A 27,558-nucleotide genomic window follows, 5' to 3' on the forward strand; every position below is an offset into this window, starting at 1 on the left:
GCCGAGAGAGACCTCCTGGGCTACTCCGCGCTATTCCCTGCCACACCGGGTGTGGCGCTCTACCGGCTGCTGCTCCTGTACCGGTAAAATCGGCTCTGATTAATGCTCGCTCCATCGCAAATAAATCTTTTATTTTAAATGACTTTTTTACTAGTCATGGGTTGGATTTAATGTTTTTAACGGAGACTTGGCAGCGTGATTCGGAGTTCACCCACCTGAGAGAACTGTGTCCCGAGGACTGCTCATTCATCTCTACACCGCGGCACTCAGGTCGTGGAGGTGGGATTGCTGTTGTTTTTAAAAAGTTGTATTCATGCTATTTGGTCAGCACTACTTTTTATTCTTCTTTTGAGCTTCAAATGGTTAAAGTTGGTCGGGATAAACCATTATACTGTATTGTAATTTATCGACCACCTGGTGCAGCAGGCCAATTTCTGGCAGAATTTCAAGACTTTTTGTCCTCAATAATCAAACTGGACAGAGTCTTAATGATCGGTGATTTTAATATTCATGTAGACGACGCCTCATGCAATGTGTCGTCTGAATTCATGAATCTTACTGACTCTTTTAATTTCACTCACCATGTCACCGGTCCCACCCATAGCGGTGGGCATACACTGGACTTGGTTTTTTCACACGGGATCAAATTGAGCTGCTTGCCACATCGTGATGTTACTTTTAGTGACCATAAGTGTGTATTCTTTGAATTATTGATTAATGCAGAGTCGGTATTACCTGTTCATATTAGACGCACTCGTTATATTAATGAGTTAGTGACTAACCAGTTTGCATATTTGTTTTCTAAATGTGATGTGGATAACAATGTTGGAAATGTGGAGTCAGCAGTCCAAAATTTTAATGATTCATGTACTGTAATTTTGGATAAGATAGCTCCATATAAAACCAGGCAGGGTTCTCACCCCTCTTCAGTCCCATGGATGAACGATGCCATCCGAAATCTCAGGAGATCTTGTCGCAAAGCTGAACGCCTGTGGAAGTCCACTAATCTGGAGGTTCACCATTCATATTTAAAGGATTTGCTTATGTCATTTAATTCTACGGTAAGGGATGCCAGATCAGCTTACTTTTCAAACATTATTCGGGTTAATAAGCGAAACCCTAAAGTTTTATTTAACATAATTAATAACATTGTTGCTCCTACACATTCTAATATTCCGGTGTTCGCTGATAACGATTGTAACAATTTCTTGAATTATTTTGTTGACAAGATTAATGATGTTAGGGCAAACATCGTGTCTGTGGCAGCTCCATCTCTTGTTCCTTTTCCTTCTGTCTCAGAAACTTTTACATTCTCTCCAGTCTCACTCTCTGATCTTTCAAAGTTAGTCAGGAAGATGAAACCTTCTTCCTGTATTTCTGATGTGCTGCCGACAACATTATTGTTGAAGAATTTTGATTGTTTAGGCCCTCACCTTTTAAACATTATAAACTGTTCCTTGTCATCGGGCGTTGTTCCTTCCTATTTTAAGCATGCCGTTATTCAACCACTGTTAAAGAAAAACAATTTAGATCCAACTCTTCTGAGCAGCTACAGGCCCATCTCAAAACTGCCTTTTATTGCTAAGGTATTAGAAAAGGTTGCCGAACAGCAACTTGGTGCCTTCTAGATGAGCACCAGCTCCTTGATCCCCTACAGTCTGGTTTTAGGAGGCTGCACTCTACAGAAACTGCCCTCCTTAAAGTTTTAAATGATCTTTTAATTGCTGCTGATGGGGGCCTGTGCTCTGTGCTTGTTTTGCTGGATCTAAGTGCGGCGTTTGACACGGTGGATCATACAGTCTTAATAAATAGGATAGGGCAGTTAGTGGGCATCTCCGATTCTGCTTTAGAATGGTTTGCATCCTATTTTACCAATCGCAGTTTCTCAGTCAGTGTGGCTGATTTTACATCCGATGTTGCGACTATGTTAAGTGGGGTGCCTCAGGGGTCGGTTCTTGGTCCGTTACTCTTCTCAATTTATATTTTCCCTTTATCATTAATCCTTAAATCATTTCAGGATATCACATATCACTTTTATGCAGATGATATACAGCTTTATTTTTCATTTAAACCCAATCAGTTGAACAAATTATCTACTCTGGTTGACTGCTTGTCTCAGGTGAGGGACTGGTGTAGTAATAATTATTTACAATTAAACTCTGGAAAAACTGAGATGTTAATTGTATCTCCCCCTAGCCTCCACTCTGAGATTAGACTGCAACTATCATCTGTCATTCCTGCCTCTAAGTCAAGTGTTCGTAATCTTGGGGTTACATTGGATCAGTCTTTATGTCTCGACTAAAATAAGGTCTGTTGTATCAAAACCAGAATTGGAGATGCTGGTTCATTCATTTATTTCATCACGACTCGACTACTGTAATGCCCTTTACACGACCCTGAGTAAGTCCGCCCTCTCACGCCTTCAGTTGGTTCTAAATGCAGCTGCTAGGCTTTTAACCCGTTGTAATAGAAAAGACCACATTACTCCAATCCTGTACTCACTGCATTGGCTTCCAGTGCAGTTCAGAGTTCAGTATAAAGTTCTGGTTTTATGTATTTGTTTGTTGTTTATGTAATGTTATTTATTTTTTTTACTGCATTTTAAGTTTTGTATTTCTTTTTTTTTTCTGTTTTACTTTGCTTCATTATTGTACAGCGCTTTGTGACTATTTGTCTGTGAAAAGCGCTCTATAAATAAATTACTTACTTACTTACTTTATAACAATCACTCCCTCCTTGCATACAAATCAAAACTCTTATTTATACACCAATAAATAGAGGGGTCTGAAAGTGCAAAAAATAAAAGAAGTGCACTGTTACTAAAGTATTTTTGTTCAAAAATAAAATCTTCAATGAGGTAAAAAAAAAAAACAAAAAAAAAATAGGTAACATTCTTAGCCACCTGAAAAAAAAATAACATTGCTGTTTTAATGCAACTTAATACTCCCAGTTGAGCAGAACTAGGTTGTAGTGTAGAAAACAGAGTCTACAGAGAAAAGCATGAGCAGCAACACTTACATTACCAATAAGCAAAATAAATATAGAATGTCTGTTTTCAAGCACAGGAGTCTATGGAAGCCCGTTTCCGCCAGGTAGCAAAAAAATATAAGCCATGGAATCTCGCAATTGCGACTTAGTAAGTCACAATTCCGACTTTATATCTCGCAATTGCAACTTCGCAAGTCAGAATTCTGACTTTATATCTCGCGATTGCGACTTTATCCAGTATCTCAAAACAAGTTTCTAGCTTTAATAACTTTTCACGGAAGTAAGGTGGGGCGTTTTTAATGACAGAATCGTGTTGTCCAGTACACAGACAACGATGCACACCGATTACGAAACACGTAATCAAGCAATTCAGCTGTGATACATTTACTTTGTCCCACGGTGCACTGCCTAAATCACACTTTACAACTTACTTATGGATTAATTTGTGTTATCAATTAACTGTCAATATGTATGACATGGAGCAATGGCATATAATATGGATATGATGTAATAATTAAACTATTAGACAGAAAGTGATCTTGAAAATCCAAGGGGTGTGCATTGCCCCCTGACTCCACTGATCAAGGCACACTTCATAGGTGTCACGCCCCGCTCCGTCCGCTCCTAATGTGTGCCACGCCCACCTCATTACCTCCTGTTTCTCCCCGATTGTTCTCACCTGTGGCTCGTTACCCGTAGTTTGTCTTTTGTATTTAGTCCTCGTCTGAGTCAGTCTTCCCCAGACTCGTCATTAATGTTACCTGTTGTGCTTCCCCGGTCCCGTCTTTCTCCAATAAACCCCGTTTGCCCTACTTCCTGCCTCCGTATCCCTGCTTCCCGGATCGCCTTCTGCCCGACCGTGACAATAGGACATCGCTGTCTCATTTTGTTTCAGAGCAAATAAATTTGTTTAAAATATACAATGAAAAAATATAATTTATTTCCCATTTTGGATTAATAACGAGGTTGCATTTCTGGAAGCCAGATTTTATATTGACTGAAGTTAGTGATTTAGTAAGAAAATGAGGTTTTTCATTACCGTCCTCTGTGTGACTGACAGCCAAAAACTAGAATTTCATAGAATGTTCTGACTCTGTGCTTATGAGTGGAAGCTGGTTCAGATCTCCTGGCCGGCAGAGTGATGTCATTGCTGGGTCCTTGAGCAAATCCCTTAATGCCAATCAGTGCAGGGGCGCTGGATGCTGGCCGACCCTGCGCTATGACCCCAAACTTCCTCTCACCTGTGTGTGTCTGTGTGTCTCATGGAGCAGAATGGGATGGGTGAAAAGACAAGTTCCCGATTGGGATAAATGAAGTCATATTTCTTCTAAAAGCGTATCTGAAAGGACTGATAGTCCTGTGAATCGGGTATTGGTGATTTTACAAGTTCCCTGGCATAGCAAAACAGAAAAAAAGGATTCACTCATGGGTTCAAGAATTCAAGTGTCATTTAAAAAACATAAGCTCATCTGGACATCACTCAAATTAGAGATGCACCGATGATATCATCCAACTATCAGTATTGGCTGATACAGCAACAATCAGAATTCTGACTTTATATCTCGCAATTGCGTCTTTATATCTCGCAATTGCGACTTAGTATCTCGAAACAAGTTTCTAGCTTTAATAACTTTTCACGGAAGGTGGGGCGTTTTTAATGACAGAATCGTGTTGTCCAGTACACAGACAACGATGCACACCGATTATTTTTGCGCTTCAAACCATTTCGTGATTTGTGCAAAATCGTGTTAATAGCTAATATTATAGGTGCTATCAGCTGTAATGACATGGTGGTTTAGCATTTTGGGCTCATGGCGACTGATGCACACCCCTTTGTTTCCCAGATTGCTTTACGTACAAATTTTAATTAATTTCTGAATGTTTGAATGTATCCGTATAATGTGCAATGGGACAATACATGAATGGGTTAATAACTTTAAAACTAGACAAGACAGGCACTTCTAGTGAAGTGTGCTTTGATCAGTGAACTACAGGGAACAATGCACACCCCTTGGATTTTCAGAATAACGTTCTCTCTATCAGTTATTAATTATATATTGTATCCATATTACATGCACTAAAGGGTTAATAGCTTTGAAACAAAACGAGACAGCCATGTCCTATGCAGTGTGCATGGATCAGGGGAACCTGGGGGACAATGGACACCCCTTGGATTTTCAAGATCACGTTCTCTAAAACAGCTATTAATTAATACACTGTGTGCATATTACATGCCATAAGGGCAATGCACTAAAGGGTTATCTGCCAGATTGGAGGTGTTGTTATTGGTGGGACATCATTACCCTCAGTCATTCTAAAAACAAAATCCAACCTAGTTACTAATCCAGAAGGAGAAATACATTGTGTATTATAAAAGGCAAATAATGCACATGTTTTCCCCATCCTCACATCACTTACAGAGCTGTCTTGGATGTCTTCACCACAGGCAGCAGCCTCCAATGCTCTTTATCTGATCTGATGAATTTCTTCAGATCAAAAACATCCAGCTCCTCATTTGACATCAGCATCACAAAGGCCAGAGCTGAGTACTGAGCAGGTGAGAGATCTTCTGCTGAAAGACGTCCTGAATTCAGGTGTCTCTGGACTTCCTCTACTAGAGAATTGTCACCCATTTCATTCAAACAGTGGAATAGGTTGATGGTCCTTTCTGGGGATAAATAATCCTGTATTTTCTCCTTGATGTATTGGGCTGTTTCCTCAATGTTATGTGAGCTGGTTCTTGTCTGTCCCAGTAGCCTTTTTAACAGAGTCTTACTGGAGTCTGTTGAGAGGCCAAGGAGGAAGCGGAGGTAGAGGTCCAAGTGTCCATTCTTGCTCTCCAATGCCTCATCCACTGCAGTCGTCAGCAGATCAGCTGATGAGTTTGACAGAAACACATATAAAGCAGCAAGATACTCCTGGATGCTCAGATGCACAAAGCAGTACACCTTCTCCTGGTACAACCCATATTCCTCCTTAAAGACTTCTGTGCACACTCCAGAGTAAACTGAAGCTTCACTGACATCAATGTCATTCTCTGTCAGATCTTGCTCATAAAATATGAGATTGCCTTTCTCAAGGTTGTCAAAAGCCAGTTTCCCAAGTTTTAAAAGGAATTCTTTGCTGTGTTTATTAAGCTTGATTTCATAGTTTTTCATATACTTGTCATTTTTAAATCCTGTCTGAAAGATCAGGAAGTGTGTGTACATTTCAGTCAGAGTCCTTGGAATTTCTCCACTGTCAGTCTCACTAAAAAGACTCTCAAGAACAGTGGCTGAAATCCAGCAGAACACAGGTATGTGGCACATGATGAAGAGGCTCCTTGATGATTTCACATGTGTGATAATCTTGCTGGCAAGGCTCTTATTACTAAATCTCCTTCTGAAATACTCCTCCTTCTGGGCATCATTGAACCCTCGTATCTCTGTCACCCGGTGGACACACTTAGGAGGTATCTGATTGGCTGCTGCTGGCCGGGAGGTTATCCAGAGGAGAGCGGATGGAAGCAGATTCCCCTTAATGAGGTTAGTCAACAGCACATCTAGTGACATTTTCTTTGTTACATCAAACCAGCTCTCATTGTTCTGAAAATCGAGAGGAAGGCGACACTCGTCCAGACCGTCAAAGATGAACAAGACTTTGTACCTAAACAGCTCAGTGGATTGAAATGATTGCAGTTCTGGGACAAAGCGGTGAAGCAGTTCAATCAGACTGTATTCATCCTTAATCAAATTCAGATCCCGGAAAGGAAGAGCAAATATGAAGTAAATATCCTGATTTGCTTTTCTTTCTGCCCAGTCGAGAAAAAATTTCTGCACAGAGACTGTTTTCCCGATACCTGCCACCCCTTTAGTGAGTACAGTTCTGATAGGTGTCTCATGCCCATATAAGGGTTTAAATATATCATTGCACTTGACTGTATTATCTTCTGTTCGCCTTTTTTTGGCTGCTGTTTCAATCTGTCTCACTTCATGTTCATCATTGACTCCTCCAGTTCCACCTTCAGTTATGTAGAGTTCTGTGTAAATCTCCTTGAGAAGTGTTGGCTGTCCTTCCTTAGCTTTCCCTTCAAATACACACTCAAATTTCTTCTTCATGTTACTTTTTATTCCGTCCTGACACTGCATAAATTCCCCTGAAGAAAATGAGAGGAAAATGCAAATTATCATCGTGATCCTGACCAGAATGGGAGGAACAATACATACACATTTGTATTCATATCTTTGCATGGACTCTCCATTTATTTCAATGGGACAAACCATAATCCCAACAATGACAACCCTAAACCCCACCCAGCCCAAACCTTAAGCATAAGTAACCAAACCAAATGCAAAACTTCTGACATGTTAAGTATTTTGACTGCAGTCACAGATTTTTATAAAAATGAGTTTCCCTTGTGGGGACTGAAAACATGGTCACAATCACAGATCTTTATCACATTCTGGGGACATGACCCATCTTCACACACACACACACTTGCACACATTTTTGACGCTTTCATTATGATGAATGAAGCTTGAATATCATACATATTTTTACTGAAACACCACATACATGTACAGAACAGCATAAAGCTCTTACTCTGCTCCGGTGTGTCATCCAGCTCACTTCCTGCTTGGGAACCAGAACGAAACATCATAAAGAAATTACTCATTCTCCTCCTTACTTGGCAAATAAAAGATTCTGATTCTGAAAAAGTAAGAAAAAAATTCAAATTTATTTCTATCTTCAACGTCAATATGTAACAAACTGTTCATCATACCCCATATAATGCTACACACAATATTTTTCAAGAGCTTTAAAAGGTACATTTTAGATGAAAAACAAGAAATGATAAAAATATGATTACGCTTCTCTCTCTCTTCACCTACTACCCCACTGGGGGCACAGGCCACCAGCGAGGGATCTCCAGCCATCTCCGTCCTGGGTTCTCCACTCCAGCTGGCTCCAGGTGTACCTCGTTCTTTTGGTGTCTGTTTCAAGATCTCAGCACCATGTATTTCTGGGCCATCCTCTCTTTGTCTTTCCTGATTACGCTTCTGCAGGTCTTCATTCAGTCTCTGAGCAAGGTCATTCAGGTTCATATTCTTCAGGATTTCAAACATGACATTGAGAGCATCAACTTCACTGTAGGAACTTATCATCTTGTCGGCGAGGTCTGTTCTATCCAAGTCCTTCACCTGACCCCTAGGAAGGGGCTTTAACTCTTTATACTTTGTGTGACTTAGTTTCCATTTAAACTCCTTCAGCTCTTCTTCGCTGAGCTCCTTCAGATAATCCAGCAAGAGGTCGGGGAGCGAGGTCTGGGTCTGCAGAATGTCGGAGATGAGTCCATGAGACTCAAAAACCCGTACATGGTCACTCACACACATGCACTGACCTTTCCGTTAACAGAAGGCAGGTTTCCTGCTCACAGTCTTATATGTCTGCAGGAAACACCTTCTGTGATTCTTTTACTATAACAAGCACATGTGTGTGTTTATTTTCTGCATTATTATAATACATTTATTTAACCAGGTTAGTCCACTGACATTTAAAATCTCTTTTAAAAGAGAGACCCGTCCAATTTAAATAGCAATAAAAATAGTTCAAGACCAAATAAAGCACATTTAAAAACTAAGGTCAAAAACAAAATAGACTAAAAACATCATGTTATGACACCATCCAATATAATTATACATATTTTAGATTAAGTTATTCGGTTAGAGTACGTCTGTAACATTTGATGCGGTGCGGTGCGGTATGGTAAGGAAGTAGCCTGAAGAAGAGGATGGCAGAGAGTGAGATTTTGTCTGATATTTTCAGCAAACTTCAGCTGAAAATAATTAATCGTGCCTTTTAGTGTCTGCTATTTACAGATAACATGCATCTTATACCAAAACATTATAGCCAAACCTCTCCATAGGAATGATGAGCCATTGCTTAGATGATTATGGCTGTAAAGAAACCAGTTCCTGTGTATCACAGTCTGACTCTGTAACAAAAACCAAAGGTAATGTTAGCTTTATATTCAAAAGTCAGTTTACCAGCTGTAATATCTTTCAAACAAAGCAAACTGATCAGTTTTTACTCGCACACAGGCAGTTTATAATAACAGACAGAGATGTTCACTGATCATTTGGACTAATAACTATGGGCCATATTCTACCATGTGCTTAAGTTAAAAAAAGTGTGTAGCCATTGACATGAGCACTTTTAAGCACCTTTCCAACTATATGCTCTGGTGGGCTGTATTTGTCAGACCAGGATTAACAGACTACCTTGCCCAGGATGCCTTGCTTTCAAACTCTTTGCCTGAGTTTGAAATTACCTTGCTCTTTGAATTGTCTGCACCTGTTTCATCACTCACCTTATTTGTACTTGTATGTTCCTTCATCATTGAATAGGCACTTTGGAAATGAAACTATACATTTTTCTATCAATGTATTCAGTGCTTGAAGTGGGTCAGTACTGACAGGTATGCAGTACCAGCACCTCTTTGTTTGTCTCTTCAGAGTAGCAGCACCTCACAATATCTGCTGAGAGCACTGGCACCTGGCACTGAATAAGAAGGGGAGCACTGGCACCTGAGACTGAATAACAAGGGGAGTACCAGCACTTGGTGCTAAATAACAAGAGAGTACCTGCATGTGGTACTGAATAAGAAGGGGCATACCAGCATGTAGTTCTGAATAACAAGGGGAGTACCGGCACCTGTAGCCTGTACTACGACGTAGGCTTACTGGCTTATCGGGGTAACTTGTCGGATTTAACGTACCACAGTTTAAATGGATTTCATATTCATACATTTTGCCCAGACTACCTTAAATCCGACAAATTCCCCCGACAAGCCAGTAACCCCGCTTCGTAGTACAAGCCCCTGGTGAATAACAAGGGGAGTACCTGCATTTAGTATTAAATAATATGGGCAGTACCAGCACGTAGTACTGAATAACAATGGAGTACCAGCACGTGGTTCTGAAAAATAAGGGGAGTACTGGTACCTGGTACTGAATAACAAGGGGAGGGATGATACCTGGTTTTCCCCACTTCAAGCATTTGCATTTGACTGCGCCAAAGGTTGTAATAACTTACAGCTACACTGTGGATGTTAACCAGCCTTTAATACACAGACACAGAGCTGTGGTTTGGAGAAAAATACAGGGATTGGGTGAGAACCAGCAGAAACCACACATGCCGTGGTGCACACAATGTAAAATACGAACCTGTACCATAAACAACCCAAGAGATCACTGCACTGTAAAAAAACATTTCCTCCTTCTGATTAAAAATTCTTAACTAACTGATTACAACAGGACTTTTGAATTTGCCCAACATTTTAATGACTAACTGTGCTAATCAGATCTAAACTCGAAGGATATGTTGTACTCCTGGACTGACAAATAAAATCAAAAACTAAAATCAATTAATACAGCCAACAACAGTTAATGGATGTACTATTAATTGAATTGAATTGAGAATCAATTTTTGCACAATTGAATTGAGCAAATGATAAGCTTCTTATTTAGTCAATTAGCTGGTTTATTTTGGGCAAACAATAATATAGTCATGTAAAGATGTGTGTGTGTGTGTGTTTATGTGTGTGGTGGGTGGGGGGGGGGATGGGGGGCGACACTTCAGGTCAACTGGGAGAGTTAAGTGCTGCTCCTGCTGTTTATCCAAGTCCTATCATGTCTGTTTGTCTGTCTGACAATCTGTATTGTTGTAATGTCTCTTTGTATTTTGGTCTGGGTACGAGTATGATGATAGAGTAGGGGGGTGGGCGAGTGCAGAGTGGCTTCATCTAATGAATTTGCAATGGGAATAAAAAATAAAGTTGTCCTCCGTAGAGGGGAAGTGGTGGCTGTATTTTTTTTTTATTTTAAAAATATTAACATAATCAGTACTCTTATTTTCCAAAAAAACAAAGCATTCTGGTGAAAGACAACTATTTCACTATTGATAATCTCACCGTGATCAAGGATGGCATGTCACGGATATTAGTCTCCACTACATTTCATTACTAGTTATTTTTCAGGGTCATTTGGATTGTCTTAATTAATTGGTATATGCTGATTGGCTCATTGCTTTTAGTACCACAGTAATACTTATAGGTAGCAGTCCTGAAGGGCTTTCCTCAGTGAGTGGGGTCCATCAGGGTTAGTATGAACAGAACTTGATGTATTACTCTTGTGGGAGGGGCTAACCTGGGCTGAGAAACAGAATATCCATTGTCAAGGAAAGCTAATAGAATCCTGTTGTTCATTCCATACCATTTATTCCATCTTCCTATAGGGAAAAAAACCCCGAGCGGGGCCCCCCAGAGACTACCAGGGGACCCCACACAGAAAGGCCCCCTGGGGAGAGAAAAGCCTCTGAATCAGCTACTGACATGGAGGCAAAAGTAGATCCCACCAAAATCCATTCCTGTGGCTACAGCCAGCAGCCAATGCAGTTTGCTGTAACTGGGTTTTATATTCTTACCCTTTTGAACACCATCGCTGTGGATTAAAATAAACATAAACACACACACACACACACACATACTACTGTTTGGGGTCACTTAGAAATTTCCTTGTTTTTGAAAATCACAACAGATTGATCAGAAAATCTGTGTAGACATTGTTAATGTTGTAATTGACTATTATAGCTTGAAATGTTTTTAATAGATATCTACACAGGTGTACAGGGGCCCATTATCAGCAACAAGTAGTGTATCCATTCTGATAAACAAAAGAATTACATTAATCCATAACACAACAATCACGGACCCCAATGGGATTATGTCATTATTAACACCACAATCAACAACAAAAACCTCACTATTGCAAACATATACAGACCCAATTCTGATGACCCCTCTTTCTTCCATACGTTTTTTGAGTCATTATCCAATTTAGCAAACTCTACAATAGCAATCAGGGCTGACCTTAATACAGTTACCAACCCCACTTTAGATAGATCCATTACTGTTAATCCTAGAAACTGGCACTCCACGGAAATATTAAAACAGTATATGGATGAGTTTGGTCTTGGTGATAGCTGGCGACTAAAAAATCCTAATATCAGACAATACTCACACTTCTCTCCGCTCCATAAATCATACTCCCGTACTAATTTTTTCCTTACTAGTAACTCAATTATTTCTGATATTTTAGAACCCATAATTCATCCCATTATAATCAATGATCATGCCCCAATTTCAATAAATCTAAACATCAACCAACCCAAACAACCCATAAGTCAAAGGAGATTTAATATATCTCTGCTTAATGACCCAGATTTCAACACATTCTTCATAAAAGAGTGGACTGTCAGGGTGCGGGTTGCAGGCGAACGGACAAGCAGGGGAGAGGAGCCAGGAAGTTGGGTACGAAGGGGATTTATTGAGCTTAGACAGGACCGGGGAAGTACGACAGGTAACAACCACATGCCATTCAATGACTAATCTGACAAGACTGACTGAGACTAGGACTAAATACAAGAGACAAGGTAAACGGAATAGGGAACAGGTGACGATAATCAGGATTCCGACAGGAGGTAATGAGGGGGCGTGGCACACATGAGGAGCGTTCGGAGCTGAACGTGACATGGACATTCTTGATGGAAATAAATGACTCAGTAACAGGAACTTGAAAAAAATCTTCAACAAAGATTCGAAGAATTGAATGACATTTATGCTAATAATCCCACAGAGCTAGTTGAAAAGGAACTGACAGACACCAAATTACAGCTTCACAATACTATAAATAAAAAAACACAATTTCAGATTGAAACATGAACATTTTGAACACAGTAACAAATCAGGAAAATATTTGGCCAACCAACTCAAACAAAATAAAGAAAAATCAGTTTTTACCAGCATTAACGAACTCGTCAGGACAGACCATATATTCTCCAGTTACCGCCCTCTATCACTCAACACAGATCTCAAAATTATTAGTAAAGCACTCGCCACCCAACTTGAAACAGTAAACCCATCATTAATCAAATCCTCTATACTGAACTGCTGCATCCCATCACCTCCATCTATTTGTCTACTTGGAGACCTCTTGAGCATGTCCCCACCAATCGAAGTTGCAGAACCCATGCTGGTTGCCTTAGCTATTGCCAAGAAAACTATCCTGTTAAACTGGAAAACCAGACACACAGTAAATATCACACAATGGTCAAACCTGCTCAAAGAATACATATCCATGGATCTTATTACCCTACAGCACCAAACCCTAGACTTCAAAAAAGTTTGTGGCTCATTTACCACCACACAGGACTTGCCTGTAAACTAAACCCGCGAAAAATGTAAACAACTGGAAGCTGTTTTAACGGCACAGCAGCGCTTTTACAGAAGAGCCGATGAGTCAAATGAAAATGCCACAGAGGCGAGCTATGAGGTGGCAACGCTGATTGCCAAGCACTGCAAACCTTTTACTGAGGGTGAATTTATTAAAGACTGCGTGATGAAAATGGTGGAGAAAATGTGTCCAGAGAAGAAGCAAGAGTTTGGCAATGTTTGTCTGGCTCGTAACACTGTGGTACAAAGAATTGAAGACGTTTCACCTGATATTAAGAGACAGTTAGAGGCAAAAGGAGTGGAGTTTGACTCTTTTTCATTGGCCTGCGACCAAAGCACGGACGCATCTGACAGCGCCCATGAGTTACAGATTTTTTTGAGAGGAGTGGACAATGAAATGAATGTGAATGAAGAGCTACTTGACCTCCGAAGTCTAAAGGACCAAATAAGAGGAACATATTTATTTCTGTAACAAAGTCAGCGAAGAAGGAGGTAAAGCTATAAAACTTCACTGTATTATTCACCAACAAGTTCTCTGTGCCAAACATCTGAAATATGATCATGTTATGAAACTGGTGATAAAGGCTATTAATCATATTCACTCCAAAGCCCTGTGCCACCCCCAGTTTCAACAGTTTCTACTAGACATCCAGGCTGAATATGGAGATGTTGTGTATCACAACGACGTAAGATGGCTCAGTTGGGGGTCTGCACGGCAGTGCTTCTACTATCTTAGGGAGGAAATCGGACAATTCTTGGCAAAAAAGGGACAAGCGGTGCCAGGACTATCTGATCCTGTTTGGCTGATTTTGGATTTTTAGTTGATGTAACACGACATCTGAACGTGCTGAAAACAAGCCATCAGGGGCAAAATGCAGTGGTAAGCCAACTGTATTCACACATCAAAGCCTTCGGCAGCAACAGCTCCCTCTTGTCAAATTTTACTGCCAGCTGGATAAAGGCAGCTTCCAACAGATTCGAACATTTGCTAAGAAAATGCTGAGCTTGTTTGGCTCGACATACTTGTGCGAGAAGACGTTCATGGTTATGAACTTTAACAAGAACCTCGTGAGGACAGGACTAAGTGACTCAACTGCGTGACATCTTGCACATCAAAGCAACTGTCTTTGAGCCAGAGCTGGCCTATTTACTGCAGTCGAGATCTCAGTATCACCCTTCACATTAGTGCAGGCAAGTTATTTGTCATCTGAGGTGAATAAATTCTAAAATCTCAGTGAATAGATTTTTTTTGTGATGATCAAAATTTTTGAATAGTCTTTTCAATCTGTGTATCATCCGTTCTTTCGTTTTTGAAAAGTGAAAGCCATTTGCAATAAAAAATTCATTAAATAGTTCCTTTGCATTCAATATTAATGATTCAAAGAATGTCAGGCTGAATGGTCAGCCCCCACACATTTTCACCTCACCAAATCTGGCCCTCTTTGCAAAAAGTTTGGACACCCCTGATGTAAAGGAAAGAATTCCTATACAATTGTTTCCTGCTTCACTCTCAAGAACATTTAGTGTGACTCATGATGCACCACTGATTATCGTTCTGATTTCCTTTAGAATTGCACACCTGCAAGCATCACTATAGCATTAGTCACCATAAACCAAAAAAAAAAACACCACAGACAACAAAAGCAAACAAATGCGGCAGGTACTAATATCCTTGACATACCATTCTTGTTCATGGTGGGTTTCTAAATATTAAGCCTGGGTTCCAAAAAATTAAGCCCGATAAAAATTTGGATATTAAATATACAAAATGATTTGATTTGTTCTTCTATTCCGAGTTGAGGTCTAAAAGCAATGAAGCTGCCACCTATTATATCTCTAGGGAAATGTACTTCTATGGCCACTAGGGGAGCTCTCACCTTCTCTCAGCCCTGCTGAATAATTATCTTATGCAGCCTAACAAGCTTTATAATTTGTGTCAGTGAGCACTGACTTTACACAGACACCCCTGCTGAGATGCCATTTCGATTACCAGTCTTGACCTTGTGGTTAATTGGCCATGACTAATTGCATACAGCTGTTAAATTTTCACTGTTTCATGATTTTCCCCAAGACCGGAAGCATACATTTTATTCACTATTATGTATCAGGGGATTGTGAGGTGGTCAAATGTAAGTTACCGTAATTTTGAGGCAGCGCAGTAACAATTTTTAAGTTGGAATAACATTTTTTGTTTTGTACAATGCATAACAACTTCAATGCACTCAAATTAAATAAACTCAAAATAGCACACTGAAAGAACTGTAAGTCAAAATGATTTTTTACACTGTACTCCTGGCTCCGATTCCGCATTCACACACACACCCCCGTACAGAGCTAGCGGCTGCTGCTCCACTAAAAGCCAGCTGCAAGTTCTTTTTATTTATTTAGTGATCAGTGCTCATTGTTGACACACCACAAAAAAATGTATCCTCTGCATTTAACCCTTATGTGACATCATAACATAGCAGGGAGCAGCTAATTCAGCACCGGTACCTTGGTCAGGGTACCTCAGTGGTGCCTTACTGGCTATGGATTCAAACCTGCAATCTTTCAATTACAAGTGCACTTCCCCTAACCATTAAGCCACTACTGCCTACTTCTACACATGTGGGTCACTGCAGGACTGTAGCCAGTTCACACTGGAATCTGATACTGGCTACATTTTAAAGATAATGCGAAAAGGCAAAGAAAAAATCGGATCTGAGTGGAATATCTGAATTGAGTATCTGGGCTTGGATTTTTGTTTTTATCTGAATTTTTTTATACTAAAAACATATATGTCAGAACGCGTGCGGGCGAGCGGGGAAGCAGGCAAGTCGAGTCCGTAAATACAGGGTTTATTGGTCGGGAAACGAACAACACAGCGACGTACATCAATGACGGATCTGGGGAAACTAACTCAGACGCGGACTAAATACACAGGACAGGCTGAACATAACAGGTAACAGGTGATTACGATCGGGAATTAACACGAGGTAACGAGGGGGGCGTGGCACAAACGAGGATCGGACGAGCCAGGCGTGACAATCTATTTGAAACAGCTCATATTTTTGAGGCAGCCAGGTGACTCATTTTTGTAAATTCAACCTGCAGATTTTTTTACAGTGTATAAGTGAAAGTTTTGAGGCTTTTTGTCTGTTGTGTTAGGAAAATTCAAAACATATATTGCAAAATTTATTTTTTTTAATTTTATTATAGAGGTCAGTTACTCTTAAAATAAGAAAATGAATGGATAAGTTTCCATTTTATACTATGTGCTGAGGCTGATCAGACAGGTCCAGCACGTTCTGTAGGAACAGCAGGTATGTGTAACAGGTTCAGCACGAGGAAAACAAGCCCGGTGTTTATTACTATTATCACATTGGTCTATAGGAATTTAAAGTATGTGTAACACATAAAGCACGAAGAAAAGAAGCCCTGTATTTACTACTGTTATCATATTGGTCTATTCAGTAATATAACAAAGTACTGTGTAAGTAACAATTTCTGTACAAAACAGCTTACAGAGGAACACGGAGACACACTCAAAGAGAGTTATGACTAATAATATCAATGTTATGTAGCTAAGTATAGTGATTTAAAATAATTAATTCACGAGAGTCTTTTTTAACAATATTTTTGCTTTGATCTTCAGCATGTCACACAGCATGACACAGCATGTCTAGTCCCAGAATTACAAATCATAAACTACTACAGTAGTAACTAAAATATCCTCTGTCTTACCTTTAATGAGAACCGTATGGGAAGGTGGACAAAATTAAGTGATACTATCTTTGGAGAGAGAAATCACTGGTTATAAAGATGTAGCAACTTCCTTGTTTGTAATTACAGGGTGTGACAAAGCACATCAAAATATGAATGGAGGGTGGAACAGTGGATGGATGTATGGATGGATGGATGATGGATGGATGGAGTTAGTCAGAAAAGAGGATACAGTCTTGGTACAGTTTTGCTCCCCAATGGTACAAAAAAACTATCCAATGGTACAACAATGCTCCCCAGAGTCTATTTATATTATAAAACTATTGTTTTAGAAAAAAAAATGCTACGTTTATAAAAGATGATTGTGAATGAACTAACTGTAACAGTGCTGCAAGAATGCTGCATTAAAATAGAAAATGCAAAGTTAAACTTACTATCTATCCTTCTTGTTATTCATCTTCTAACCAGCAGAAGTTTAATTTTTATGAATATCAGCTACCAATTACAGAATCTCTCTTGATACATTTTAAGGAAATAAAATGCTTTACTAGAGCAGCATGGTGATGCAGTGATTAGCACTGTTGCCTCACAGCTCTGGGACATGGGTTCGACTCTCTGCACTGGCTCCATGTGTGTGGATTTTGCATGTTCTCCTTGTGTCACCACAGGGTTTCCTCTGGGTACACCAGCCCCTGCCCCCCCCCCCAGCCCAAAAACATGCTGAGGCTAATCAGAGTTATCAAATTACCCATAGGTGTGAGTGTGCCCTGCGATGAGTTGGTGCCCCATCCTGGGTTGTGCCCAGCTTGGTGCCCATAGGCTCCGGATCCCTCACAACTTACTCTTACTACAGAGGTGCATGGTGTCACATCCAACCAATCTCCCATTAGAAAGGAAGTGACGTTTTCGACACAATTTCATGATTTTCTTTATGACTTACGACTCAGAGAGAGATAATCGAATGCAAGATTATGCTGCATTCAATTATCTCGGCGAAGTCAAAAATTCCGAGGTGCGTGACATCACAACCAACTAGTCTCCCTTTCAAGTTACACATATTGGAACAAACATGGCAGCCTCCATGGACACGCTTTGTTGTTGTATGAGCACAAAAAGCTCATGGAAAGACAATTAAAAGGTTTATAAATTAGTTTTGAAGCAAAATCCTGTTTTTTTTTTCAAGAGGGAAACAAATCAGAAACACTAATCAGTCAAACCAAATTAAAAGCTTTATAATGTTTAGGAGATTTATACAGTAGCAACATTCTTTTGTCGACAGGGAAACAAATCACAAACAGAAGACACAAGTCTGGTAAAGATACTGATACTGCATACTAGGATACTGTTTATGCTCATGATACAGTATTCTCTAAATAGATCACATGCAATTACATTTCTAACTGTTACACTATTGACTGTGTAAGCCGCCATGTTGAAAGGATGACACAGGGGAATCTCATACAACAAAACTCTCCTCAACTTGTTCCAAAGGGGCATGTTCCAGACAGGAAGTGATGTTTTCAACAAGATTTCATGATGATTTTCTCCAACTTACAACTCGGAGAGAGATAATCAAATGCAGGATTCATTCCAGCTGCCCCAGGGGTGCTGCATGCTGGCTGATCCTGGGCTCTGACTCCAAAGGCTGTGTGTTGCACAGGGAGCAAGTTGGGGTACATGAAACCGAGATAGTTCCTGTCTGCCTTATTCAAAAAGAATAATTTCTTGTCTTACTTTCAGGATGAGAGTGTTACACAGACATTTGTGTTTATGTGTGTTTTGTAAAAGCTGCCAAATCCAGGGCCAAAAATTTAAGATGCTCTCATGTGACAGTGCTGGGGGGAGGGGAGATGGCAGGTGGTGCTGGTTGTGCGATGTGGACAGGGAGGGTCAGGGATGTGAAAATGGGTTTGTGAAACCTGCAGTAATACACGTTCAGGTCGTCAGCGAGTTGATGGTTCTCTGCAGTGTGGGGGGATGGATTTCTGTAGTTAGTGATGTCCTGCAGGCATCTCCACACTGACACAGGGTTGTTAGGTGAAAACCTGTTTTCCAGCTTTTCACAGTAGCACCTCCTATAAGCTGAATAATAAAGCATGTGAAGGCTCTGGCCTGTAGAATCTCTGGAATGTCCTAATTGTTGTGCATTATTTTTGCTCCCATGGACAGAGAAGGTGATGGGCTGTGACTCAGATATCAAACACTTACACCACACCTGTTCCTGAGGTATTTGCTCTGGTATGGATTAACCACTGTCTGCAGGTTCCTGAACGATAGAAACAAGTACTTCATACATAATAACGTATATAAATGTCATGACCGAATGGGCACGGAATGGGGAAACAGGAGTTAAGGAGGGGGAACCGCAGGCGATAGTCGAGCTGGAGCCGGGGGGACCACAGGAGACCACCGACCAGGAGCTGGGGGAACCGAATGCGACCGCCAGGCCGAACCAAGGGGGACCAAAGGCGAACCTGGGTGCAGGGCAGGCGGGACCCGACCCCGGCGCAGGTGTCCTCACTCTCTGTGGGACAGCGAGAGATGGGATCCTGGCTGGGATCTGCCATGACAGAGTGGCAATCGGGGCAACACACCGGAGGGGTCCACTGGGGCAGGAGCCAAGGAAATTCTCGAGGGTTCCCACTCGAGCTCCTCCGCCATCTCCACCAAGGCGGGAGGAGCGATGGTCCAATGATCAGGGACCTCCTTGGGATTGGGAGCTGGGTGCACAGGAACTGGAGCAGGGACTGGAGCCGGGACAGACACTGGAGCGGGGTTTGAGAGCACGGGGAGATGCACCTCTGGGAGACGATCTTCAGGCGCAGGTGAAGCAGCGGGGAGAGGAGCTCCCAGGGCATGACATATAAATAAAAATAATATGAAGACTTTTATACAAAAAATAAGAATTAGGTAGTAAGAATAATAAGTAAAAGGTCAGGTCAGGTTGGGGAGCATGCGCTGATGCAGCTCATTGCCGCCCCCACCACACGGCGAAACTCCTCGGGATCCTGGCCGGCGACCCCCCAGGCAGACACACGGTCCAGTCCCACCCTCCGGAAATGGCCATCTATCTGCCGCAGTCAGGTGTTACGTGGGCATCCCCTCGGCCTGGTCCAGCCACTCGGGTCCTCAGCAACAAGGTTCCTGTGAGTCATATTGTCACGGTAAACCAGGAAGAGAGACAAGGATCCAGAAATGCGGTAAGAACAGGAGTTTAATACACTGGCACAGGACAGGATTGGAAAGGCAACCGCTGGGTTCGCTGTGTCCTCTGTCCGGGAGCCCGAATCCCGGGTGAGTGGCTGGAGCGAATGCCCCGTCCCACGGGGATGACAGGTAAGCTGGTAGGGGATGCTAAGTAATTGAGGTCGTAATCCAGAAGCAGAGGTCGTTACCATGAAGAGCCGTCCGACGAATAAGCACAAGACAGGAACAGACAGGACGGGATGAACGGGGGAGGAGCTTGGCGGGACAGGCGGATCAGGGACGGGATCCGGACTGAGGAAGGAAGGTATAAGGGTAAGGAGCGAACACGGGGCAGACAGGTAAGGCGAGGGCAGGCAGGCAAACGGGAGACAAGAAAAATGTTTGTGACATACTGTAAGCGCAATACTTCGCGAGTGTTTCTGGGTTTTGTTATATATATATATATAAATATATATTATGACAAAAAAAAGCTTCAACCTTGGTTTCATCAGACTGTAACACATTTTCCCACTTGCTTTTGGAAGACGATGTATTTTTTTGCTAAATTTAGCTGGGATTGGATTTTGGTTGAAGTTTTTGGTCTCCGTTCCAAATAGCATGTTTGGCACAAAAACTCTGCACATCAACAGAAGAGCACCATACCCACCTTGAAGCACGGTGGGGGCAGCATCTGCTATGGGGTTGGTTTTCTTCAGCTGGAACTGGGGCTTTAGTCAAGGTGGAGGAAATTATAAACAGTCCCAAATACCAGTCAATTTTGGCCCAAAGCCTTCAGGTGTCAGGTGTCTGCTAGAAAGCTGAAGATGAAGAGGAATTTCACTTTTCAGGCCGACAATGACCCCAAGCATACACGCATTCCAAGCCTTGGGCTGTCCAATTTGATTCCGCCATTGGGCCAGTGGACGGTTCCTATAACCTTGTGTTTTGTATCTGTGTATTTGGGTTCGGTGCTTGTTGGGTGCCTGCTGTGGTCCTTCCATCTACAATTGCAGGCAGGGCATGCTGGGACATGCCCCCGCCCGTGCTACACTAGTATAAAACAAAGGAGTGTGGTCAAATTTTCTATGCAGCATTTTTTTCACAAAATTTTTGCTCGCAAGCAAAATTGTTCATAGGCCACAGAGTTCGTGAGCTGCAGGTACCACAAATTGTTCGTAGGCCACAGAGTTCGTGAGCTGCAAGCAGGGACGGATTACGGACCGAGCCAGCAGGGCCGCTGCCCAGGGGCCCTTGGGGTGCAGGGGGCCCGTGGGGCCCCTAGCCCAAAACAATTTGCAACGCTTATCAACAATGTATTTTCGTTTGTCTATTTTAGAGGGCCTACATTCTTTGATCCTCTGCCTACAAGGGCCCCTGACCCTATAGGGCCTCTGATGGAAACATGGAGGGAGGGCGTTTGGCTGCCAAGGGCCCTTGAATTGTGGTGGTTGTGGTGGTGGTGCTGGTGGTGGTGGTGGTGGTGGTGGTGGGGGGGCCTCGCGAACGTTTTGCCCAGGGGCCCACACAACCCATAATCCGTCCCTGGCTGCAGGCACCACTGTATTTGAACAGAGGGGTTTATACTTTTTATGGGCACTGCACGTTTTTAGTCTGAGAAAAGAAAAAGCGTCCCTACTCAGTAAAGGAAGTTGTAATAGTTTGAATTAAGTTTGCTGAAGTACACATTTTGACAATGTGATAAAAGTCTGTTATTTTTATGTTGCCAAAAGTCTTGTACTTTGTTTGGTTACTTAAGCTTAATGTTAGGGCTAGGCAGGGGTTCAGGTTGTCATTATTGGAATTAGGCTTTTTTACCCTAGAAATGAACAGACTGTCCCCAGAAAGGTAAAAATACAAACATGTGTGTGTGCTCTAACTGGGTGCTGTATGTCTGTCTGTCTCTGCTCTAATCGGGTGTATGTGCTCTATCCAGCGGCTATGTGTGTGTTTACAGACATCTCTTTAACCTGTAAACAAAAATTTCTGCTTGATTCCCTAAAACAATTACCCAAGAACACAACACTCAACCCCACCCTACCCCCTTTCAACTAGCTCAGTCTTAGTTTATGCTAACAGATACATTGAACAAGAAAATAAATGTAAAATAGGTAAACAAATACAAAACTAAATAGAAAATGAGTTAGAATAGTAATAGGTAAAAGCTAATTATAATAATAATAACTGATAATTTATTGATCCCTGCAGGGAAATTCTCTTTACGCCTCCCCCTACTTGCTCTTTGTAGAGTAAGCTGGCCACGAATGGCAGCCACCCGTAGCGGCACCCAGGGAGCTGGAGGTTAAGGGCCTTGCTCAAGGACCAGCAGACGTCCCAAGGCTGGGTATTAAGGGCTGCCTCATACACACAATACTGTAAGATTATTTAATGTTGAATGTCAAGTATGTTAGAAAGGGTCCCCATACTCTATCAAATTTATTTTTGAAAATCATCCTCCTCAGAGATCACAAAGAGAAGGACCAAAGGGTCGGCGTTAATCACACAGTGCAGGATTTGAGAGAGTGTTTGAAATACTTCCCTCCAGAGTTTCTCCATGCTGGGACAAATCCAGCCCTTATGAAAATTCACTATGGTTTCCTATGGTTTTTATGCAGTAACCATAGTTTTACTATGGTACCTCATGGTACTTTGGTACCAACCATAGTAGTACCATGGTTTACATATAGCACTTCATAGTAACTATGGTACTACTATGGTTTGTAAAAAGCATGGTTTGGAAAGATCATGGTAAAACAAAAACCATGGTTTATGACCAAGATTATACTAGGGTTTAACTGTAGTGAAACCATGATTAAACCATAGCCATGGTTTCTATAGTTGCCCAAAAAACCATGAAAAACGGCAAACCATTGTAAACCATGGTTATTTAATCATAGTAAAACCATGGTTAATTTTCGTAAGGGAGTACGTATGAATCAGTGAGGTGGTATTCCCCTGGGCTAAATAAACACTGACGTTATTGCCGCTGCTTTCGGTACTGGAGAAATTAATAAAATAGATTTATTATTCCGACATAAAAGTCATGCTTGACAGTTGTTTTGATAGCTCTGATTAAGACATTAATCCGTGACGCATTTCGCTAACTTTTGAAGCTTCCGGACTGACTGGTACAAAGCTCATCCATGGCTGGAGTCCTCGCAGTGCCAAGATGCAGTTTATTCTTTTGCCTGTAGACATTTTTCTCTACCTGCATGATGCCCCCAAGACTTTTTTTTTTACCTCACCTGAGTTAAAAAGTTACTGAGTTAAATTTTCTTAATGTGGGGGCTTTCCGAGTGAATATTGATTGATAGTACTGTGCTTATATCAACAAATATACTTCTGCCATAAGGGGCCACCCCTCAAAATCTCCTGCTCCCCTCTTGGCACCCCATGAATATTTTTCTCGATCCACCCCTGACCCCAGTGTGTTGTAAATGGAGAAAAAATGTAACACTGCCACATATTCTGTGAGTAAGGACCGTATGTATGCTGCAGATTCACTCACTACACCAGGGTTAGATCCATTAGTGGGTCAAAGAAGCAGTTTAAATTGCCCCAAGCAGAAGATGGTGTGAGTTAAAGTCAGGGATGAATGAAAAGGTCCAGCAGATAGCTACATCATCATCATTTGGAGCATATATACTATCCAGACCTACCTTCATTTTGAGTAGTCTACACAATGCATAGATATATCGTTTATTTTTATCAGCAAGCACCTGGGTAGTAATGAAAGTAATGTACTTATGGATTAAATCACACTGGGAGGAGGCCCCGGGGAAGACCCAGGACACGCTGGAGGGACTACCTGTATGTCTCTCGGCTGGCCTGGGAACGTCTCAGGATTCCACCAGAGAAGCTGGATGAAGTGGCCGGGGAGAGGGAAGTCTGGGTTTCCCTGCTGAGACTGCTGCCCCCGCGACCCGACCTCGGATAAGCGGAGGATAATGGATGGATGGATTAAAATGCCACCCCCTTGCTCTACCTTGGAAGGATGAATGAAAAAGCTGCCCCACCCAGCCTGTCTGGAGATGTTGTCAATCTATGCCGTGTAGGTGTTTCTTGCAGAAAAATGATTCCAGAATTAAGCTGTTTGAGGTGTAGAAGTACCCCTTTCCTCTTAACTGGGTGATTTAAGCCCTGGACATTCCAACTTGCCCATAATTTGCTGTGCAGCGGTGGTCAAAGTAAAAGTGCATTTGCATATTTCTAGGCATCTGTTATGATTATGAGGTAATTAGGAGCATAAAATAATAAAGAATTAAAGTAAAAAAAAGAAAATGAGAAGCAAAGGAAAAACCAGATTGCAGCGACTTATTGAATGCTAGCTGAAATAGACCCTCCCTCTCTCATTGCCCTGAACCCAGACAGATGCTGAAGAACATAGCAACAAGCTCTTCAGAACATTTAACCTTAGTCTTCCCATTCTCAGTTTTCTAATTTCAAGCTCCAGTGCGATGAGGATTATTAACCCCATATTAAACAGTAACTTTTGTACAAAGTTGAATTAATATTTAATTTAGACAAATGAGTATTTAACACAATAATACACAGAATAATGATAAAAAATAAATACATAAAAAGGCCAACTTGAGAGTAGAGAGGGAGCTGATGGTCAGAGCACAAGGACAACTGAATGAAAAGTCTAACAAATGTAAGGATCGGTCTAGCATAGCAGCATCAGGTACCAGGATGAGGTGAATACTTTTGGGTGATTAAGTAGTTTATTTTGTCCGCAGTTTCCATGGTGGCCCCACATGGGTTAGCCCACATGGGCTAATGATGAGCCCTTGATGGGCTCCATATACACTGAAAAAAAGAACATGTTGGATTTACTTAATTCAATAGTGGACAGTGGTTGCACACAGATGTTTTGCTTTGGCAGCAACTCGATAGCGGGATCAGTAACAGGCTAATGGATGTGTTTCCTGCTATTAAATGTGGACTAATAAAGATATAATGCATCCGAGAAAATGATTTATGTCTATTGGAATAGAAAGTGTAATCCCTGATGGTGGAATTTTGTATACACCAGAGATCGACAAGATTGAGGTCATTGATCCAAGCATTCAACAGGTTAGATGAGAGGTTGGTGGTCACCTCCGAATTTGATTTAGTGAGGTTAAGAACCGCATTGAAATCGCCTCCTATCTCTAAAGAGTGACGATGTCGTTCAAGTAATTTGTTACCAGTGTCCGAAAACAAATTCTTGTCCGGTTCATTTGGACAACAAATAGAAACAAATGTCAATGCATGATTTGCAATATTGCCACTGATAAAGGTGAATCTTCTGTTCTGGTCACTTCCAATTTGGGTGATTTTAAAGTGAAGTTTCCTATTTAATAGAAATAGGAAATGGTTTTATTTAAGACAGATGATGAAGCAGCCAATTTATAATGTTTTTTTTTTAAATCGGGCTATGTTGCACTGTCTTAAGTGTGATTCTTCAATAAGTGCCACGTCTGCTTTTTTACAATGGAGATATTCGAGGACGCACATCCATTTAATAGATGAGTTAAGGCCATTTACGTTAAGTGACAAGATGTGTAGAGATGACTTCAGCGTTAAGCATAGCTAAGATCAGACACAAGAGCAAATAATTATACTGTGTCATTGATATAATGCAGAGCCGGTTTGTAATTTCCAGATAGCGGCTCACAGTCAGTAAGGAGCAGCACAGCCCCATGGCAGCGGGACGAGAGTGCGGGACAGCGGCAAACGGCCAGTAAGGAGCAGCACAGCCCCGGGGCAGCGGGACGAGAGTGCGGGACAGCGGCACACGGCCAGTAAGGAGCAGCACAGCCCCATGGCAGCGGGACGAGAGTGCGGGACAGCGGCACACGGCCAGTAAGGAGCAGCACAGCCCTGGGGCAGAGGGATGAAAGTGCAGGACATTTCTTTAAATCCTTCCATGTTAATAGTATAGAATAGTGGAAAAATTACTAGAAAATATAATAATAATACCTTTATTAATCCCCATGGGGAAATTGTCATTTATGCTTACATCAATTTGCTCTTTGTAGAGTAAGCTGTCTGTGAAGGGCAGCCACCCATGGCAGCGCCCAGGGAGCTGGGGGTTAAAGGCCTTGCTCAAGAACCTGCAGATGTGCTGAGGCTGGGTTTGAAGCAGTGACCTTGTGATTACAAGCACACAGGCTTAACCCACTGAGCCATACGCTGTCTCCTATTGCAGTAAATGGAACCGTAAGAGAAATGAGAGATTTCCGTGCTGGTATCATACAGCAGCCTACAAGTCAGCCTGAACATTTTCTTTGGCATCATTAACGACAGAGGAATCCTGCAGCATTATCACTGCACAGCTGCTCTTCTGTGAGATTAATAAAGTGAGCTGTCAGAAAGCAGGAGGAGGAGGTAAAGGAGCGCGTGCTGATTACAGCTGGTCTTCTGTGAGATTAATGAAGTGAGCTGTCAGAGAGCAGGAGGAGGAGGTAAGGAGCACACACTGATTACAGCTGCTCTTCTGTGAGATTAATGAAGTGAGCTGTGAGAGAGCAGGAGGAGGAGGTAAGGAGCGTGCACTGATTACAGCTGCTCTTCTGTGAGATTAATGAAGTGAGCTGTGAGAGAGCAGGAGGAGGAGGTAAGGAGCGTGCACTGATTACAGCTGCTCTTCTGTGAGATTAATGAAGTGAGCTGTCAGAGAGCAGGAGGAGCAGGTAAGGTGGGCGCGCTGATTACAGCTGCTCTTCTGTGAGATTAATGAAGTTTTGTCAGAGAGCAGGAGGTGGAGGTAAGGAGCACGCGCTGATTACAGTTGCTCTTCTGTGAGATTAATGAAGTGAGCTGTCAGAGAGCAGGAGGAGGAGGTAAGGTGGGCGCGCTGATTACAGCTGCTCTTCTGTGAGATTAATGAAGTTTTGTCAGAGAGCAGGAGGTGGAGGTAAGGAGTGCGCGCTGATTACAGCTGCTCTTCTGTGAGATTAATGAAGTGAGCTGTCAGAGAGCAGGAGGAGGAGGTAAGGAGCGTGCACTGATTACAGCTGGTCTTCTGTGAGATTAATGAAGTGAGCTGTCAGAGAGCAGGAGGAGCAGGTAAGGTGGGCGCGCTGATTACAGCTGCTCTTCTGTGAGATTAATGAAGTTTTGTCAGAGAGCAGGAGGTGGAGGTAAGGAGCACGCGCTGATTACAGTTGCTCTTCTGTGAGATTAATGAAGTGAGCTGTCAGAGAGCAGGAGGAGGAGGTAAGGTGGGCGCGCTGATTACAGCTGCTCTTCTGTGAGATTAATGAAGTTTTGTCAGAGAGCAGGAGGTGGAGGTAAGGAGTGCGCGCTGATTACAGCTGCTCTTCTGTGAGATTAATGAAGTGAGCTGTCAGAGAGCAGGAGGGGATGGTAAGGAGCGCGCGCTGATTACAGCTGCTCTTCTGTGAGATTAATGAAGTGAGCTGTCAGAG

General features: G+C 42.0%; 1 protein-coding gene across 2 annotated transcripts in view; it reads right to left on the reverse strand.

Moving 5' to 3' along the window:
- The window catches only part of LOC111842472 (protein NLRC3-like), a 391,304-nt gene that overhangs the window by 11,536 nt on the left and 352,210 nt on the right, over positions 1-27,558 (reverse strand). The window contains exons 1-3 of one of the 2 annotated variants that reach the window (XM_023809102.2): positions 7,838-8,067; positions 7,570-7,677; positions 5,407-7,123 (exon numbers count right to left, since the gene is read on the reverse strand). The exons of the other annotated variant lie outside the window; for it this stretch is intronic. Of the exons in view, the coding sequence (XP_023664870.2) occupies positions 5,407-7,123; positions 7,570-7,677; positions 7,838-7,904 (1,892 nt within the window). The 5' untranslated portion in view covers positions 7,905-8,067. Of the gene's footprint in view, positions 1-5,406; positions 7,124-7,569; positions 7,678-7,837; positions 8,068-27,558 lie in introns of those variants that run through there. 2 annotated transcript variants of the gene reach the window in all.

The sequence above is a fragment of the Paramormyrops kingsleyae genome, chromosome 4 (genome assembly GCF_048594095.1).
Source record: "Paramormyrops kingsleyae isolate MSU_618 chromosome 4, PKINGS_0.4, whole genome shotgun sequence".
In the NCBI taxonomy this organism is placed as follows: domain Eukaryota; kingdom Metazoa; phylum Chordata; class Actinopteri; order Osteoglossiformes; family Mormyridae; genus Paramormyrops; species Paramormyrops kingsleyae.